This window comes from Mandrillus leucophaeus, unplaced genomic scaffold (genome assembly GCF_000951045.1).
Source record: "Mandrillus leucophaeus isolate KB7577 unplaced genomic scaffold, Mleu.le_1.0 Scaffold624, whole genome shotgun sequence".
Lineage (NCBI taxonomy): Eukaryota > Metazoa > Chordata > Mammalia > Primates > Cercopithecidae > Mandrillus > Mandrillus leucophaeus.
The window spans coordinates 406,791-425,815 of NW_012106742.1; the positions used below are offsets into that span (position 1 = coordinate 406,791).

The 19,025-nt window shown below is 42.4% G+C and overlaps 1 protein-coding gene across 1 annotated transcript in view; it reads right to left on the reverse strand.

The window, feature by feature from the left end:
- The window catches only part of NUP210L (nucleoporin 210kDa-like), a 187,744-nt gene that overhangs the window by 67,739 nt on the left and 100,980 nt on the right, over positions 1-19,025 (reverse strand). Inside the window, exons 17-24 of the mRNA XM_012000337.1 lie at positions 13,846-13,934; positions 13,212-13,316; positions 12,814-12,915; positions 10,807-10,935; positions 9,959-10,086; positions 8,730-8,862; positions 6,504-6,566; positions 5,932-6,111 (exon numbers count right to left, since the gene is read on the reverse strand). Coding sequence (XP_011855727.1) covers positions 5,932-6,111; positions 6,504-6,566; positions 8,730-8,862; positions 9,959-10,086; positions 10,807-10,935; positions 12,814-12,915; positions 13,212-13,316; positions 13,846-13,934 — 929 coding nt within the window. The remainder of the gene's footprint in view (positions 1-5,931; positions 6,112-6,503; positions 6,567-8,729; positions 8,863-9,958; positions 10,087-10,806; positions 10,936-12,813; positions 12,916-13,211; positions 13,317-13,845; positions 13,935-19,025) is intronic.

Consider the following 19,025-nt stretch of genomic DNA (forward strand, 5'->3'; position numbering starts at 1 on the left):
GGACATCTTTGCTATAAGGAATAATGTTGCATTGTCGATACCATCCTAGACAAGTCCCACTGCTCAGCCAGAATGGTACTCCCAATTTGTTTAATGTTTTCGCTGCTAGTTGCAGTAATTCCTTTGCACTCTTCCGAAAGACCACGGCTTCCACAGTGTTACTATCAAGGTACTGCTAAAAGAATGCTCGAGCTTCTTTATATCTACACTCAATAAACCTACAGTGTGGTACTTCTTCTACAAAGCTCATTGGATTCTTTGGAATGAGAACTTCCAGTCCATCAACAGTAACTTGCTGTAACTCTGGCCTGTCAAAAGCTCCTGGCTAAAGACCAAACTGTAACTTTCGGAAGGAACAAATTTACTGTCAATGTGTTCTTTAAGTCTCAAGCGGCCATGCCAGAGGTGGTTGCCACTCCTCTCATGGAAGACTACCAAGCGGATCGCATGAGTGGCCAATTTGCAGATATAGTGCAGGGGGATTTCCGTTCCAGAAAGGGAGTCTATCCTGTCTAGCCGGGGATCTTTACTCTCAATCTTTAGGCACTGAAATCCCATTCTCAGCTACCCGAAACCAGCCTTCCTCATTCCTCCATAGGTGAGACTGCAGTGCAAGTGCAGTAAAGTCTCTTGGAACACAGAAAAACCTGCATTGGGAAATGGAGCCATGAGAAGTATTTTTGACTTGTTCAAAGTTCTTATTAATCAATTCCAATACCAAAGGATCAATAAGAAACACTGGTACATTTTGGTTGGATGTTAGCATAATAAATTTTTTAACTGCACGTCACTGTGTGTCATCAAATCCAATTTGGCTTCCTTTGGATTTTGACAAACCAGCTCCATTCTTTGTTGATAAATAGTGCTTGTAGTAGTACAACTGAAACAGCAGAAATGCAGAACTTGTCAGCGTTAAAAAGGCCAAAACCACGTTCTTATTGATTCTACTCATTAGTCTGTGGTGCTCACTTGGTTATCTTTTGAAAGTATCTCACTCGTTTTCATCTTTTTGGATTTGGAAAGGAAGATAACTTTGTTTTCTTTGAAATCCAGTTTTTTAAAAACTAGGTTATGCAAGGATGTCAATGACTGTATATTAGTTTTTCCTCATTCAATGTGTTTCCTTTCAATCTTTCTTTCCATAGCTCCTCTCAAATGACACTTCTTCAGTGAAGTCTTCAATATTCTTCCAGGTTAGAAGTGCTCCCTCCACCTCTAACCTAGTTTTACCTTCCTGATGACACGCCCAGAAGTGTGGGAAGGGCTGGCCAAGTGAAAGTCTACCACGTGATGCTCATGGACTGACTGAGAAGTACCCAGCCTGGAGCGCGCTCAGCCTGTGGCCAGCCTCCCCACCAAGGGGTAGGCAGGTGCCCAGAATGCTGGAGGATGCCCGGTAAGGGCACCTAAGCCACCAGCAGTACTTGTCTGAAGGCGCCCACCCATCCCGGGCTACCGAGCTGAGCCTGCCATACCTTACCTCACTAAAGACTGTTTCTTTACTATCCCCTTAGCTGAGCAAGATTGTGAATGGTTTGCATTTACAATTCCTGCAGTAAACAACCTGCAGCCTGCTAAGCATTCTCATTGGAAAGTGTTGCCACAAGGCATGTTAAACAGTCCAGCAATTTGCCAGAGGTGTGTAGAGCAAGCAATTGAACCTACTCATAAAAAATTTTCACAGTGTTACATTTTTCATTATGTGGACGATATACTTTGTGCTGCCCCCACTCGAGAAATATTACCCCAATGTCATGATCACTTGCAAAATTTGATTTCTTGCACCAGTTTAATTATAGCTCCTGACAAAATTCAGACTACTACTCCTTACTCCTACTTAGGGACCTTAGTAAATGACACTACACTAGTGCCACAGAAAGTAACCATACATAGGGATCAACTGAAAACATTAAATGACTTTCAAAAATTACTAGGGGACATTAATTGGATACAACCTGCTCTAGGCATTCCTACCTTGCCTTGAGTAATCTATTTTCTATCCTTAGAGGAGATCCTAGTCTCACTAGCCCTGGACAATTAACAAAAGAGGCTGAGGCACAGTTATGGCTGATTGAAAAGCAAGTCCATAAAGCTCAGATAAATAGAATAGATTCAGAGAAGACTCTAGATTTGCTAATTTTTTCAACTCAGCATTCACCTACTGGTGGTGGTGTCCAAGGGCAGGACTTAGTAGAATGGCTTTTTCTTCCACACACTAATTCACAGACTCTAACTCCTTATTTGGATCAAATTGCTACCCACGATAGGAAATGGGAGAACTCGGATTGTCAAATTACATGGATAAGATCCTGGAAAAATTATTGTCCCACTCACAAAGGCACAAATACAGCAAGCTTTTATAAATAGTCTTACTTGGCAAACCCATTTAGCTGATTTGTGGGTATTCTCAATAATCATTTTCCTAAAACAAAATTATTTCAATTTTTGAAATTAACTAATTGGATTCTCCCTAAATTAACTAAATTTAAACAAATTAAAGGTGCTGAAAATGTCTTCACAGATGAGTCTAATAATGGTAAAGCTTCTTATTCTGGCTCGAAAGGTAAAGTTTTTCAGATGCCCTGTACTTCAGCTCAAAATGCAGAGCTCGTAGCTATAATTGAGGTATTGACTGCTTTTGATATGCCTATTAATGTGAGTTCTGATTCTTCATATGTGGTTCATTCTACACAGTTAGTTGAAAATGCTCAGCTATAATTCCACACAGATGAGCAACTGATGACTTTATTTACCCAATTGCAAACAGCAGTTAGGAGTAGAATGCACCCTTTTTACATCATTCACCTTAGGGCTCATAAACCTCTTCCAGGACTTTTAACTGAAGGGTATCGAATGGCTGATTGCCTAGTTACTACTACAATATATAATGCTAGACACTTTCACAATTTTTTTTTTTGAGATGGAGTCTTGCTCTGTTGCCCAGGCTGGAGTGCAGTGGAGCGATCTCAGCTTACTGCAAGCTCCGCCTCCTGGGTTCACGCCATTCTCCTGCCTCAGCCTCCCAAGTAGCTGGGACCACAGGCACCCGCCACCATGCCCGGCTAATTTTTTTGTATTTTTAGTAGAGACGGGGTTTCACTGTGTTAGCCAGGATGGTCTCGATCTCCTGACCTCAGGATCTGCCCACCTTGGCCTCTCAAAGTGCTGGGATTACTGGTGTGAGCCACTGCACCTGGCCAACACTTTCACAGTTTAACCCGTTAATACCTCTGGTCTCAAAGCGCAGATACAGCATTACCTGGAAAGAAGCTAAAGCTATTATCCAGCAATGCCCAACTTGCCAAATGATACATTCCTCATCTTTTACAGGAGGAGTTAATCCTTGAGGATTGGAACATAATTCTCTTTGGCAAATGGATGTCACACGTGTTCCCTCGTTTGGGAGACTAGCTTACGAACATGTATGTGTGGACACCTTTTCTCACTTAGTCTGGGCTACATGCCAATCAAGAGAATCTTCTGCCTCTGTTAAACATCATCTTTTGCAGTGTTTTGTGGTGATGGGCATTCCAGCTTCTATTAAAACAGATAATGCCCCAGGCTATACTAGCCAAGCTCTAGCTACATTTTTCTCTATATGGAATATTAAACACATTACTGATATCCCATATAATTCTCAAGGACAAGCCATAGTGGAAAGAATGAACCTCTCCCTAAAATAGCAGTTGCAAAAGCAAAAGGGGAGAAATAGGGACTACAGGACACCACATATGCAATTGAATCTAGCATTATTGACTTTAAATTTTTTGAGCCTGCCTAAAGGCCAGATGCTATCAGCAGCTGAACAGCATCTACAGAAACCAGCTACAAAGACAGAAGCAGAAAAACTGGTTTGGTAGAGAGATCCGATAACAAAAAGTTGGGAAATAGGTAAAATAATAACTTGGGGTAGAGGTTATGCTTGTGTTTCTCCTGGACCAAATCAACAGCCAATTTGGATACCATCAGGACACCTGAAACCTTATCATGAGCCAGAGGCTGAAGAGATTCTGGGAGAAACCTGAGGATCCCCTGGTTGAAGCCATGTCGAGACTGATGCTTAGGAGGACCCCAACTGTCACAAGCAACACCTGTTGAACACAGCCACCTACCCGGAGACAGATCAAGAAGCTGTCACAGATGGCGGAAGAAAACCTGAGGAAAGCGGGACAGCCAGTCACAATGAGTAATTTAACAAAAGCTATGATAGTGGTGATCACCATTGCCATGAGTATTCCTTCAACAAGGGCTGGCACAGAGAACAATTATACTTATTGGACATATTTATCAATCTTGGCTGGCAATAATGCCTGGGTGTAATCACTCTATGACACAGTTACACATGCTTTCTGACCTCAGTATTTACCACAATAAATCTGCTCCTATAATTGAGGCATACTGCCCTCAAAAACCTATTTGTTAACAGAAATGAACCTGGTCAGAAATAATGAATGTACTTGTTTGGGAAGATTGTATTGCAGAACAGGCAGAGGTGCTGCACAACGATTCCTATGGAAACATTATTGCATTATTGATTGGTCCCCTAAGGGAATGTTTAGCATGAATTGCACCTCCCACTCTGTGTGCCATGGCCACACTATGTTCAGCTGGTCTGAACAAAATGGTTAGACGGTAGAAATGATAAGAAGTACGGCAAGAGTTCCTATTATCTGGAAACATGGCAGTAGAATGGCACCTCAACCTCAAATTATATGGCCCACTGTAGGAGCTAAACATAAGGATTTGTGGAAACTATTAATGGCTCTTAATAAGATTCAAATTTGGGAAAGAATAAAAAGGCATCTAGAAGGACACTCTACAGACTTGTCTTTGGATATTGCAAAATTAAAAGAACAAATATTTAAAGCATCCCAGGCACACCGGACCTTAATGCCAGGAACTGGAGTGCTTGACGGAGCTGCAGACAGATTAGCAGCTAGTAATCTGTTAAAATGGATAAAAACACTTGGAGGCTCTGTGATTTCAATGATAATTGTGCTTTTAATCTGTGTAGTTTGTCTTTGTATAGTCTGCAGATGCAGATCCTGACTTCTGCAAGAAGTAGCTCACCATGATAAAGCCGCCTTTGCTTTTATTGTCTTGCAAAAATAAAAAGGGGGAACATGTTGGGAGCAGGCCCCCAAATCTGGCCATAAACTGGCCCCCAAAATGGCCATAAACAAAATCTCTGCAGCACTGTGACATGTTCGTGATGGCCATGATGCCCACGCTGAAGGTTGTGGGTTTACCAGAATGAGGGTAAGGAACATCTGGCCCACCCAGGGCAGAAAACCACTTCAGGCGTTCCTAAGCCACAAACAATAGCATGAGTGATCTGTGCCTTAAGGACATGTTCCTACTGCAGATAACTAGCCAAAGCCCATCCCTTTGTTTCCCATAAGGAATGCTTTTAGTTAATCTATAATCTATAGAAACAATGCTTATCACTGGCTTGCTGTCAATAAATATGTGGGTAAATCTCTGTTCATGGCTCTCAGCTCTGAAGGCTGCCAGCCCCCCGATTTCCCACTCCACACTCTATATTTCTGTGTGTATGTCTTTAATTCCTCCAATCCCACTGGGTTAGGGTCTCCATGACCGAGCTCATCTTGGCAATGTACCCCATACATATATATATTATTATGAATTACAAACATTTGGAAAATACTTATTAGATAGACGTATTTGTTTTTCTCTTCTTCAAATAATTCTTTAAGGATGGGGACCATATCTTATAACAGTGCCAAGTATTCTGTGGGGTTTTCACTACAGATGACATCTTCCATGCCTGGTTGACAAAATGCCAGACGGGGGCACTAAAAGGCTTTACCTGGGCTGCTGACACCCTCCTCATTACCACTCCCTCCCCATCTCCCCCAGTATGGTTCCTCGATAGAAGAGTAGAAGCAAAGCAGAGCAAATAACCAATACCTGAGAAAACACAATGACTTTGCCAGTATCTTCATTTACTGTCTGGATGGTGCCATGAACCACAGCTGTGCCAACCATCTTCCCTGTAACTTGCCCCCTTCTATTAACAACAGCCACGGTCTGATTACTGATGGAGAAGTGAATGATGGATTGGGGCTGGGGGCCACCTTCAGACATTACCTGGAATTTAAATATACCATTGAATGCCTAGAACACGAGGGAGAAATCATGTCTCTTTTCCCAACATTTTGTCAAAGCAACTTAACTTCTTCATTTCCCCCATTTCTTGAAAAATATATCCCATATCAACTCAAATGCAGAAGAGATGGAAGTACTGCAAATGATCCATGGGATTCCAAGAGAGTTTTTATATGATGTACATCATAGGCCAGGAAAAATACTAATCTTGTTCTTTATCAGATTCAGTAGTATTTGGGTGAGAGTAAATAAGAGATCAATAGGAAAAGGGGTGTGTGTGTGTGTGTGTGTGAGAGAGAGAGAGAGAAAGAGAGAGAGAGAGAGAGAGGGATAAGGAGAAAAGGTAAATCTTATTTTTCTGCCTGTAAGTTCACCTGCATCATATTCATTGGAATCAGTGTCATTTTCTCTGGAAGAAGTCTGAATGGAGGAAACACCTTGAAGGAGAAAACCAAAAGGACAAGTAACTAACTAGAGTCAATTTTATAACATACCATAGTCATTAAAAAAAATTTTTTTTTTAGACACAGTCTTGCTCTGTTGCCCATGCTGGAGAGCAGTGGCATGATCATAGCTCACTGCAGCCTTGAACTCCTGGGTGCTTCGGCCTCCTGAGTGGCTGGGACCAGAAGTGTGCACCACCATGCCTAACTAATTTCTTCCTTTCCTTCCTCCTCTCCTCCCCTCTCCTCCCCTCTCCTTTCCTTTCTTTTTGAGACGGAGTTTCGCTCTGTCACCCAGGCTGGAGTGCAGTGGTGAGATCTTAGCTCACTGCAACCTCCGCCTCCCAGGTTCAAGCGATTCTCCTGCCTCAGCCTCCCAAGTAGCTGGGATTACAGGCACCTGCCACCATGCCCAGCTAATATTTTGTATTTTAGTAGAGATGGGGTTTCACCATGTTGGCCAGGCTGGTCTAAAACTCCCAACCTCAGGTAATCCACCTGCCTTGGCCTCCCAAAGTGCTGGGATTACAAGTGTGAGCTACCACGCCTGGCCATGACTGAATAATTAATTTTTTGCAGAGATGGGGTCTCCCTATGTTACCCAGGGTGGTCTCAAACTCCCGGGCTCAAGTCATGCTCCTGCATCAGCCTCTCAAAGTGCTGGAATTACAGGCATGAGCCACCAAACCCAGCCCATCATGATCTTATTCTAAGGAAAACTCCTAATTATATACAAAAAAGTTACACACAAAGATACGTAATTTTATTTATAATAGCAAAAAATTTAAAAGTATTTAAGTGGGAATACTTAAATAAGTTATATATCCATTCACTAGAGTAAAAGTGACTATTAAAATTATGCTTACAGTTAACTTTCTTTTTTTCTTTTTTTCTTTTTTTTGAACACATAAAAGTAGAACAGCTGGCCGGGCGCAGTGGCTCATGCCTGTAACCCCAGCACTTTGGGAGGCCGAGTTGGGTGGATCACGAGGTCAGAAGATCGAGACCATCCTGACTAACACGGTGAAACCCTGTATCCACTAAAAATACAAAAAATTAGCCAGACATGGTGGTGGGCGCCTGTAGTCCCAGCCACTTGGGAGGCTGAGGCAGGAGAATGGCCTGAACCCGGGAGGCGGAGCTTGCAGTGAGCCGGGACTGCGCCACTGTGTTCCAGCCTGGGTGACAGAGAGAGACTCCGTCTCAAAAAAACAAAAACAAAAACAAAAACAATAACAAAAGTAGAACAGCTGGGCGGTGCAGTATCTCACACCTGTAATCCCAGCTACCCAGGAGGCTGAGGCAGGAGAATCGCTTGAATCCGGGAAGCAGAGGTTGCATTAAGCTGAGATCGCACCATTGCACTCCAGCCTGGGCGACAGGGCAAGACTCTCTCAAACGAAAAAAAACAACGGTTGCCTCTAAGAAGTGAAATTACAGGTGATTTTCATTTAACATCTTCAAAATTTGTGCTTTCCAAATTTTATTTTATTTTCTTTTTTTTTAAGAGACAGGGTATCATTCTGTCACCCAGACTGAAGTGCAGTGGCACAATCACGGCTCACTGCAGCCTGGAACTTCTCCTGGGCTCAAGTGACATTCCCGTTTCAGTCTCCCAAGTAGCTGCGACCACAGGCATGCACCACTACACATATTTTTCTAAATTTTCTATGAGAACTGTTTTATACAGAGAAACAAAACCAAAAATACTGCATGTTGTGCAAGAGTTAGACACTATCCTTTTTTTCAGTCAAATGATTTTTTTTTTTTTTGAGACAGGGTCTCTCTCTGTCACTCAGGCTGGAGTGCAATGGCACAATCACAACTCACTGCAGCCTCAACCTCCAGGGCTCAAGTGATCCTCCTACTTTAGCCTCCTGAGTAGCTAGAACTACAGGCACACCACCATGTCTGGCTAATTTATTTTATTTTATTTTTATTTTGGTAGAGACAGAGTCTCACTATGTTGCCCAGGGTGGTTTCATATGCTTGGGTTTAAGTGATGTTCCCACCTCAGTCTCCCAAACTGCTCACACGGTGGTGTGAGCCACTGTGCCCAGCCAGTCAAATGATTTTTAACTTGTATAAACTAACAGAAAAAGACAAATGATGTTAAGCAAGAAAAACTACAAATTTTGGGTGAGATAATTTCCTTACTTCAATGTGCCGAGGAGTTGATGTGTATTTTCTTCCCATCTTGTCCCTAGCAATAGCCACAAGTGTGGTTTGGCCAATAGTGGTAGCTCGAAGAATATAATTTTCAGAGTATTCATCCTGTTCCTCCATTAGCCTGCAAAAACCCATGTATTTTCAGGTTAGAAAGATTTTTGTTTTGTTTCAAGATGGGGTCTTACTCTGTCGCCCAGGCTGGAGTGCAGTGGCATGATCTCGGCTCACTGCAGCCTCAACCTCCCAGACTCTAGGTATCTTCCCACCTCAGCTTCCTGAGTAACTGGGACATACCACCACGCCTGGCTAATTTTCTTATTTTTTGTAGAGCCGGGGTCTCACTGTGTTGCCCAGGCTGGTCTTGAATTATGGATTCAAGCAATCCTCCTGCCACAGTCTCCCATCATGCTGGGATTGCAGCATGAGCCACCACTCTTGGCCAAGATTAGGTTCTGAAAGTGGCCAGTGGTGCATCTTTCCAAGGTGCCTAACACTTTCTGCTCATTTTAACTCTGGTTAGGGGGAATTGCCAGAAAATAAATTTCCAGAGTGAAGACAAATTTCAAGGGAATGGTGGAAGGCTCATGAGAGGCAAAAATTTGTTCTAAGGCTCCAGAGGAATAAGGGCAATATAAAAACAGACTGGTAGAATTGCAAATACTAAATTGCCTGAAATTCCTGAATTTCTCCTTTCTCAGAGGGGAATACCAGTACCTCTGCCTCTAAATATATTTTTGAAGGGTCCTCTAGACTGAAGCACCCCCAAAAGATATCACCCAAGGAGAAATTTCAGAAATTGGAAATATTAATGACACAAGGCATCTGAGGACCTCGAGAGAGAGAGAGAGAGTGTGTGTGTGTGTGTGTGTGTGTATTTTAAGAGATGTGGGCCTTGCTATGTTGCCCAGGCTGGAGTGCAGTGGCTATTCACAGGCGCAATTATAGTGCGCTATAGCCTCCAACTCCTGGGCTCAAGTGAGTCTCCTGCCCTAGCCTCCTGAGTAGCTGGGACTACAGGCATGTACCCTCACGCCAGGCTCAAATAGGTATTTTGTAGAGAGCTGAATATGGGAAGAGAGTATAGGCTGAAATGTATTCTAACAAAAAAGTAAGGGAGAAAATCTGAAATAATCTAAGGGAAAGCTGACCAGGTTACTAGGAGGGAGAGTCTTATGGTATTATGCATAGGGGAAAGGAAGTATTGAAATGGTACTTACGTCAGGGTGACAATGGCAGAAGCCAACTGCAGTTTGAGTTCCATGTTTCTGAAGTATTTATTTTGAAATGGGCGTTTGGAAGAGCCAAGAACCCTCACAGTCACTAACACAGTTTTGCCTATTTCAACCTAGTAGTTAAAAAGAAAAAGATTTTAGTAAAGGTGTCTCATTCACCAATGGCAGTCTAACTCTTAGAGGGCAGTGTACTTTTTTTTTTTTTTTTCTTTCATGCTAAATGATCCTGGTCAGCCTTCAATCAAATAAGCTTAATCTGTGTGTATTGTTTTAAATTGTTCTTTTATTTTTATTTTTATTTTTTTGAGACAGAGTCTCGCTCTGTCGCCCAGGCTGGAGTGCAGTGGCGCAATCTCGGCTCACTGCAAGCTCCGCCTCCCGGGTTCACGCCATTCTCCTGCCTCAGCCTCCCGAGTAGCTGGGACTACAGGCGCCCGCTATCTCGCCCGGCTAGTTTTTTTTTTTTGTATTTTTTTAGTAGAGACGGGGTTTCACCGTGTTAGCCGGGATGGTCTCGATCTCCCGACCTCGTGATCCGCCCGTCTCGGCCTCCCAAAGTGCTGGGATTACAGGCTTGAGCCACCGCGCCCGGCCTTTAAATTGTTCTTTAACAGTCTATTTATCTTCATCTGTTTAATGTTGAAATGTTGTTCTTTAAGGGCAAGTATTTCCATTAGCATTACCAGAAGTCCTGGTATACACACACACACACACACACACACACACACACACACACACACACACACAGTAGCTGAGCAGAGACCATATTAAGGAATGCTGGGGAGTGAGAATAAGGCTTGCTTAATTTCTGGGATAAAGCAAACATGTCTCACCTTATCAATCAGATCAAGCTCCAGCTCTTGTATGTCTGACACCCTGAGATGGGCTGTTGCTGGACCCAAGAAAGCCAAACAAAGATCATAGACCTCCAAGGTAAGAAATCCAGGATGTAATGGAACTAACTAGAAGTAAGAAGATGGTAGCTGGATAAAGAAGCAAACAAGCTCCAAGCATAATCAAAGCAACTATTTTTACCCAAAGCAGAATAGACAACATCTTGCTTTCTTTGAACTGGGGACTCTCAGAGGTCACGTAACATTATTCAGGCATAGCATAATATGTACCCTTAATGTGATGTTTCCAATCATGGCAAAATATGTACTTTAACAAATATAGATTGGGCACAGTGGCTCACCCCTACAATCCCAGCACTTTGGGAGGCTGAGGCAGGAGGATCGCTTGAGCCCAGGAGTTCAAGACCAGCCTGGGGAACAAAGCAAAATCCTGGTCTCTATAAAAACTTTTTAAAAAAAATTAGCAAGGCTGGGCGTGGTGGCACATGCCTGTAATCCCAGCACTTTGGGAGGCTGAGGTGAGAGGATTGCTTGAGCCCTGGAGTTTGAGACAAGCCTGGGCGACACGGTGAAACCCTGTCTTTACCCAAAACAAAACAAAACAAAAATTAGCTGGGCACGGTGGTTCGTGTCTGGAGTCCCAGTTACTCAGGAGGCTGAGAGAGGATCACTTGAAGCTGGGAGGTTGAGGATGCAGTGAGCTGAGATTGTGCCACTGCACTCCAGCCTGGGAAACAGTGAGACCCTGTCTCAAAAATAATTAGTTGGGTATGGTGGCATACACTTATAATCCCAGCTACTCAGCAGGCTGAGGTGGGAGGATCACTTGAATCTAGGAGCTCAAGGCTACAGTGAGCTATGATCACGCCATACACTCCAGCCTGAGCAACAGAGTGAGACCCTATCTCTGCCAAACAAAACGAAACAAAAAACAAATAGTAAAGAGCAGAATTTATGTTGATTGAATTCAAGCAGAATCCAACATATGTATTCAGCTTCTCAATTATGAACAAGGAAAGGATGTCATGAAGAAAAATCGCATCCATTTATGCCACAATCACTAGTAGGGGGAGAAAGCATTGGGCCAACTAACACTGCTTTTTCTTTCTTTGTGCTACAGTTCCTGCACAATAGCATGTTTTTTTTCACATCATTTGTACCTCAGTCTTCCCTTTTTAAAACATATATTATGACTAGGGTAAGTTAAATTACTTGAAGCTTGTAGAAAGGAACTATATACATATATTAGTATATGGTATTATTTTTATTACTATAAATCAACTAAAAACAAATCCTTTGGCATACTGACTATGGAGTTAGGTTAATGTTTTGAGTTGTCATGTCCTGGCTGAAAACATCATATATTCATGTTGTAAAGTCAATAGTGGCCTGGCGCGGTGGCTCACGGCTATAATCCTAGCACTTTGGGCAGATCACTTGAGGTCAAGAGTTCAAGACCAGTCTGGCCAACATGGTAAAACCCTATCTCTACTAAAAATACAAAAATTAGCCAGACATGGTGGTGGGCTCCTGTAATCCCAGCTACTCAGGAGGCTGAGGCAGGAGAACTGCTTGAACCTGGGAGGTGGAGGTTGCAGGGAGCCAAGACTGCACCACTGTACTCCAGCCTGGGCAACAGAGCGAGACTCTATCTAAAAATAAATAAATAAATAAAGTCAATAGTATATTTAAATATTTTAAGTATCTACACAGATGTGTGCTTTGAAACTTAAAAAATGAAACTTCTTTTAATGGAAAAGAAAAAAACTTCTTTTAACTAGAGATCTCTTATACTGTGTCAGTTCAACCAGAAACAAAAAAAGCACTCCCTTTTGGTTGAAGAATCTATATAGGTTAAAGAAAGAAAGAAAGGAAAATGTTACTTGTGTAACAAGTTTTAGACACAAAATGGAATTTTTCCAATCAATCTCTTAAGAATGAGCGTTGGCCTGAGACCATCAATCTGGGACTGTCTCTAGAGCTCACCTCAACAGAGCTTTCTGCTTCCGTGTAAGTGATGGTGACAACATGCTGCTCACTGCTGTTGACTAAAAAATAACCAGATCCTTCCACAAGGCTAAATATTTCCTATGGAAAAATCAGACAAACAATATTCTGTTCACTTCAGTTTATAAATAGCTCAAAGGAAATAATTTCTACCTACCTAAGAAAGAATATGGATAAAAAGATTACAGTGAATGGACAAAAGACAAAATACAATTATTAAGGTACAATTTTTAAGGATGGTGCAACTATTATATATGTGTTTCATATATATGTATCAATTATTTTCAACACATAAGTGAGCTTAATTGTTATGCTATTAATTTTAATAACTTTCCCTCCAATACGATTCCATTTAACCAGACTCATAAAGCTTCTACCTTCACATCAGGGTGGTTATAGATGGTGGCATTCTCAGGCAATACAGTTACATCATCTACCAGGAGCAGTTCCACATCTACAGATCTGGGCAAGTTGGAAATTTCCTAGAAATATAATAAGAACCACAAAAGTGAATATAAATGTCTAATTCTTGGCCGGGCACAGTGGCTCACACTTGTAATCCCAACACTTTGGGAGGGTGAGGCAGGCAGATCATCTGAGGTCCGGAGTTTGAGACCAGCCTGGCTAACATGGTGAAACCCCATCTCCACTAAAAATACAAAAATTAGCCGAGCATGGTGGTGGGTGCCTCTACTCCCAGCTACTTGGGGGGTTGAGGCAGGAGAATCGCTTGAACCTGGGAGGCAGAGGTTGCAGTGAGCCAAGATGATGTCACTGCACTCCATCCTGGGAGACAGAGCGAGACTTCATCTCAAATAATAATAATAATAATAATCAATGTCTAATTCTTCAGCTCTACGGGAGAAGTTTCCAGGACTCTCTCGAGTGCCAAAAATAACAGAATTAGAGAGGTATATGGTCTCAGCTTTATGTAAGTTGTATAACTTTTAAAGAAGAGCTTTATATTCCAATTATTTAACTTATATTTCTTATATTATAATCTCCACTCACTTTTGGGCTTTTCTTCTCTGAATAGCCCACAAAATTGACTCCAATAAGTACAGTTCCTTTTATCTGACGTACTTTAAGGATCTGATGACCTGAAAACATGCAGAAAAATACCCTGTGAGAAACAATAACATATAGAATACAAGTGTTTCTAGAAAACCACATTCTGCCACAGTTTTTCCAAATGGTGCTTTATTGCAGAGGAAGAAAAACTCTCAATGGGGAAATACACAAGAAAAAACTATTTTGTTTTTTATTTTTATTTTTTTAGATGGAGTGTCGCCATGTTGCCCAGGCTGAAGTGCAGTGGCGTGATCTCGGTTCACCACAACCTCCCGGATTCAAGCGATTCTCCTGTCTCAGCCTCCCAAGTAGCTGGGACTGCGCACCACCATGCCGGTCTAATTTTTGTATTTTTAGTAGAGATGGGGTTTCACTATGTTGGCTAGGCTGCTCTCGAATTCCTGACCTCGTGATCTGCCCGCCTCGGCCTCCTAAAGTGCTGGGGTTACGGACATGAGCCACCATGCCTGGCCTGAAAACTGGGTTTTTGTGCTGACCATGCCAATATATACCCATATGACCCTGAGCAAACAGTTTATCTCTTAGTTCCTTTATTAAATGAGGGACTGGGCCAGGCAAAATCTAAAATTCTTTCTAGCTTTGATGGTCTATGAGTCCAAAAATAGGCTGACAGGTGTAATGTTTTGTCCAGTTTACAAATGGAAGTGAGAAAGGGATAGTCCTTTGAGATCTTTCATCTTTCATTCTCCTAAACTGTTCTCTACATTTATATGTCATGTAAGTCACTTAACAAAGTTTTTATGTTTTTTTTGTTGTTGTTGTTGTTTTTTTTGAGACGGAGTCTCGCTCTGTTGCCCAGGCTGGAGTGCAGTGGCCGGATCTCAGCTCACTGCAAGCTCCGCCTCCCGGGTTTACACCATTCTCCTGCCTCAGCCTCCCGAGTAGCTGGGACTACAGGCGCCCGCCACCTTGCCCGGCTAGTTTTTTGTATTTTTTAGTAGAGAAGGGGTTTCACCGTGTTAGCCTGGATGGTCTCGATCTCCTGACCTCGTGATCCGCCCGTCTCGGCCTCCCAAAGTGCTGGGATTACAGGCTTGAGCCACCGGGCCCGGCCAACAAAGTTTTGAAATGGCTCTTCTTAATTAGATCAATCCAAACTCCTTAAACTTGTATTTGAAGGCTTCCATATTCTGACTCTGCTTTAACCATTCATTTTCTTTCTCTTTTCTTTCCTCTTTCTCTCTTTTCTTTTTCCTTTGTGTGTGTGTGTGTGTGTGTGTGTGTGTGTGTGTGTGACAGGGTCTAACTCTGTCGCCCAGGCTGAAGTGCAGTGGTGCAATCACAGTTTACTGCAACCTCTACCTACCCAGCTCAAGCAGTCCTTCCACCTCAGCCTCCCAAGTAGCTGGGACCACAGGTGCACGTCAACATGCCTGGCTAATGTTTTGTAGAGACGGGGTCTTGCTATGTTAACCAGGCTGGTCTTGAACTCCTGAGCTCAAGTGATCCTCCTACCTCAGCCTCCTAAAGTGCTGGGATTACAGGTGTGAGCTATTGCACCTGGCATTTTTTTCTTTTTTTAATTTAACAAACATGAATCTGCCACTTCACTTAGGCCAGTTTTAATTTTGTCCTCAATATATAATCATGCCTAAATCTGTGAGGCAGTTTCTCCTGATGCCACATTCATTCCACAAATGTTTATTGAGGGCCTACTACATGCCAGGTGCTATGTTAGGTAATTAGAATACAGAAATTAAGAAGAAAACACAATCCTTGCCTTCAAAGAAACCCATAATTTAGTGAGGGGTGACTGTGTAGTAAACCAATCACTATAATATAGTGTGATAAGTGCTATTACAGAAGTAAGTACAGAGCACAGAGAGTATACAAGAGCACAAAGAAGGAATATTTATTTTAGATTGGGAATATAGAGGGACAGAAAACTCCCAGCTTCCCTAGAGGAAGATTTCAACCCAGTGAAGATGCGAGAAAAACATGTTTTAAGAAAATAGAAACATAAGCAATATATGCAAAGGAAAGTAGAATGACAAGCCTTGTCCTAGTTAGGGATCTAACGTTGTTGAGTGTGAGAAAAATATAGGATATGTGTGGATACTAACAAGAGGTGAAACCAAAGAAGTAAACAGGGTCAGTCTGTTAAGCTACAACATACAAATTTTACCCAGAAAGAATGGGGAGTCTCTGAAGACAATATGGTGACAGTATAGTCAGTGGTCAGGACTACGGGCTTTGATGTCAGAGAGTTTATTGCTTCATCTGTTTATCTTTGTAATCTTAGGTCCTAAAACTGAGCTGGTTATAGTAAGAACTAAATAAATGTTTGATAAATCAATAAATTCACAAAATGGGAACGATAATACCAATCTCTCACGGTGGTTAGAAGATTATGTGAAAAAATGTGTTAAGTACTTAGTGCAGTGCCTGGCATGTCATGAGAGCTCCGTAAATAGCAACCAAAAAAGGATGAAGAGAGATATTCAGACTTGTATTGTGAAGAAGAATTATCTTCTGGTGTAGAAGAAAATGGTACAAAGGCTAACTTTTAGATTTCTGGTATGAGCATTTGGGTAGATGTAGAACCATTCAAAGGAATAGGGAACACAAAAATACATATATTATATATATGTATAATATGGTATATTATATATAATATGTACATATTATATATATGTATAATATGGTATATTATATATAATATGTACATATTATATATAAAATTGTTGGGAGCAAGCCCCCCAAAGTCTAGCCATAAACTGGCCCCAAGACTGGCCACAAATAAAATCTCTGCGGCAATGTAACATGTCCATAATGGCTGTAATGCCCAAACTGGAAGGTTGTGGGTTTACGGGAACAAGGGCGAGGAACACCTGGCCCGCCCAGGGTGGAAAACTGCTTAAAGGCATTCTCAAGCCACAAACAAAAGCATGAGCGATTTGTGTCTTAAGAGCATGTTCCTGCTGCAATTAATTCGGCCCATCCCTTCGTTTCCCTTAAGGGATACTTTTAGTTAATTTAATATCTATAGAAACAATGCTAAAGACTGGTTTGCTGTTAATAAATATGTGGGTAAATCTCTGTTCGGGGTTCTCAGCTCTGAAGGCTGTGAGACCCCTGATTCCTCACACCTCTATGTTTCTGTGTGTGTGTCTTCAATTCCTCTCGTGCCACTGGGTTAGGGTCTCCCCAACCGAGCAGGTCTCGGCATAACATGCCTACATATTTTGTATGCATAAAATATATATTAAATAATATTTTATTATTTTTAAATAGAGGTGGGGGGGGTCTCACTACATTGCCCAGGTTGGTCTTGCACTCTTGGGCTTGATTCTCTTGCCTCAGTTTCCTAAAGTGCTGGGATTACAGGCATGAGCCACTGCACCTGGCCTAAACAGTTATATCAATGGTCCACAGTGAATCATGCCTGCTGGTATCCATGCCTTTATGTAGTCCCACCCACCTTGACTCTGGTTTTTGTCAGGTGACTTCCATTAGTGAATGGGACATCAGCAAATGTGACACAAGCAGAAGCTTAATAAGCACTTGGGCATGAGGGCTTGTTGCTCTTTTAGAACCTCATCTATGCCTCGTGCCTCTCTGACTTAGTCTCACTCGCCTTTTTTTTTTTTTTTTTTTAGATGGAGTCTCGCTCTGTCGCTCAGGCTGGAGGGCAGTGGCCCGATCTTGGCTCACTGCAAGCTCCGCCTCCCGGGTTCACGCCATTCTCCTGCCTCAGCCTCCCGAGTAGCTGGGACTACAGGTGCCTGCCAACCTAGTTTTTGTATTTTTAGTAGAGATGGGGTTTCACCATGTTGGCCAGGCTGGTCTTGAACTCCTGACCTAAGGTGATCCACCCGTCTAGGCCTCCCAGAGTGCTGAGATTACAGGCGTGAGTCACTGTGCCAGGCCTCACTAGCCTTCTTAAGCTCATTCTTGCTATTTCCTCTTCCCGTCACCACTTCAGGTCTCAGCATAAATGTCACTTTCTCAGGGTAGCCTTCCCTGTTCAAGATGAGGTTAGGTCCCCCTAAAGCTCTCAAGTCTTTCTATATTTGCACTTAACACAGTTGTAATGTTTAAAGTCTGGCTTCTCGAGCTATCGTATGCCTTAGACTGTAAGTATATGAGGGCAGAAGCCATGTCTGTCTCATTCATCATTACATCTCCAGTGCCTAGCAGAGGACCTTAAATGTAGCCATTCAATAAATATTTGCTAACAAATAAATAATGTTAGGAAAATAACAGGCAGTCAATACATTTTAAAATTGAGTCAGGCACTGGGCGCAGTGGCTCATGCCTATAATACCAGCACTTTGGGAGATCGAGGCAGACAGATCACTTGAGTTCAAGAGTTCGAGACCAGCCTGGCCAACATGGTGAAACCCTGTCTCTACTAAAAATACAAAAAATTAGCCAGGTGAGGTGGTGCAGGCCTGTAAGCCCAGCTACTCAGGAGGCTGAGGCAGGAGAATCACTTGAACCCGGGAGGTGGAGGTTGCAATGAGCCGAGATCACGCCACTGCACTCCAGCCTGGGAGACAGACTGAGATTCCATCTCAATAAATAAAATAAAATAAAATAAAATAAAATAAAATAAATAAAATAAAATAAAATAAAATCAGGTACAATGGCTCATGCCTGTAATTGTAGCACTTTGAGAGGCTGAGGTAGGAGGATCACTTCAGGCCAGGAGTTTGAGACCAACTTGGGCAACATAGTGAGAACCTGTCTCTACAAAAAATTAAAAAATCAGTTGGTCCTGGTGGCATGCACCTACAGTCCTAGCTACTAGGGCGGCTGAGGCAGGAGGATCACTTCAGTCCAAGAGTGTGAGGTTATAATAAGCTACGATCTGCTCCACTGCTCTCCAGCCTGGGAGACAGAATAATATTCTGTCTCTAAAGAAAAAGAAATATATTTTAAAATTAATTTAATTTTATGTTTTTGTAAGAAATGTTGGCCCCTCAGCCCTAGCTTTGCAAACAAGGAAAACTACCTTCATGTTTTCTAAAAAGCACAAGAGTCGGCCGGGCGCGGTAGCTCAAGCCTGTAATCCCAGCACTTTGGGAGGCCGAGATGGGCGGATCACGAGGTCAGGAGATCGAGACCATCCTGGCTAACACAGTGAAACCCCGTCT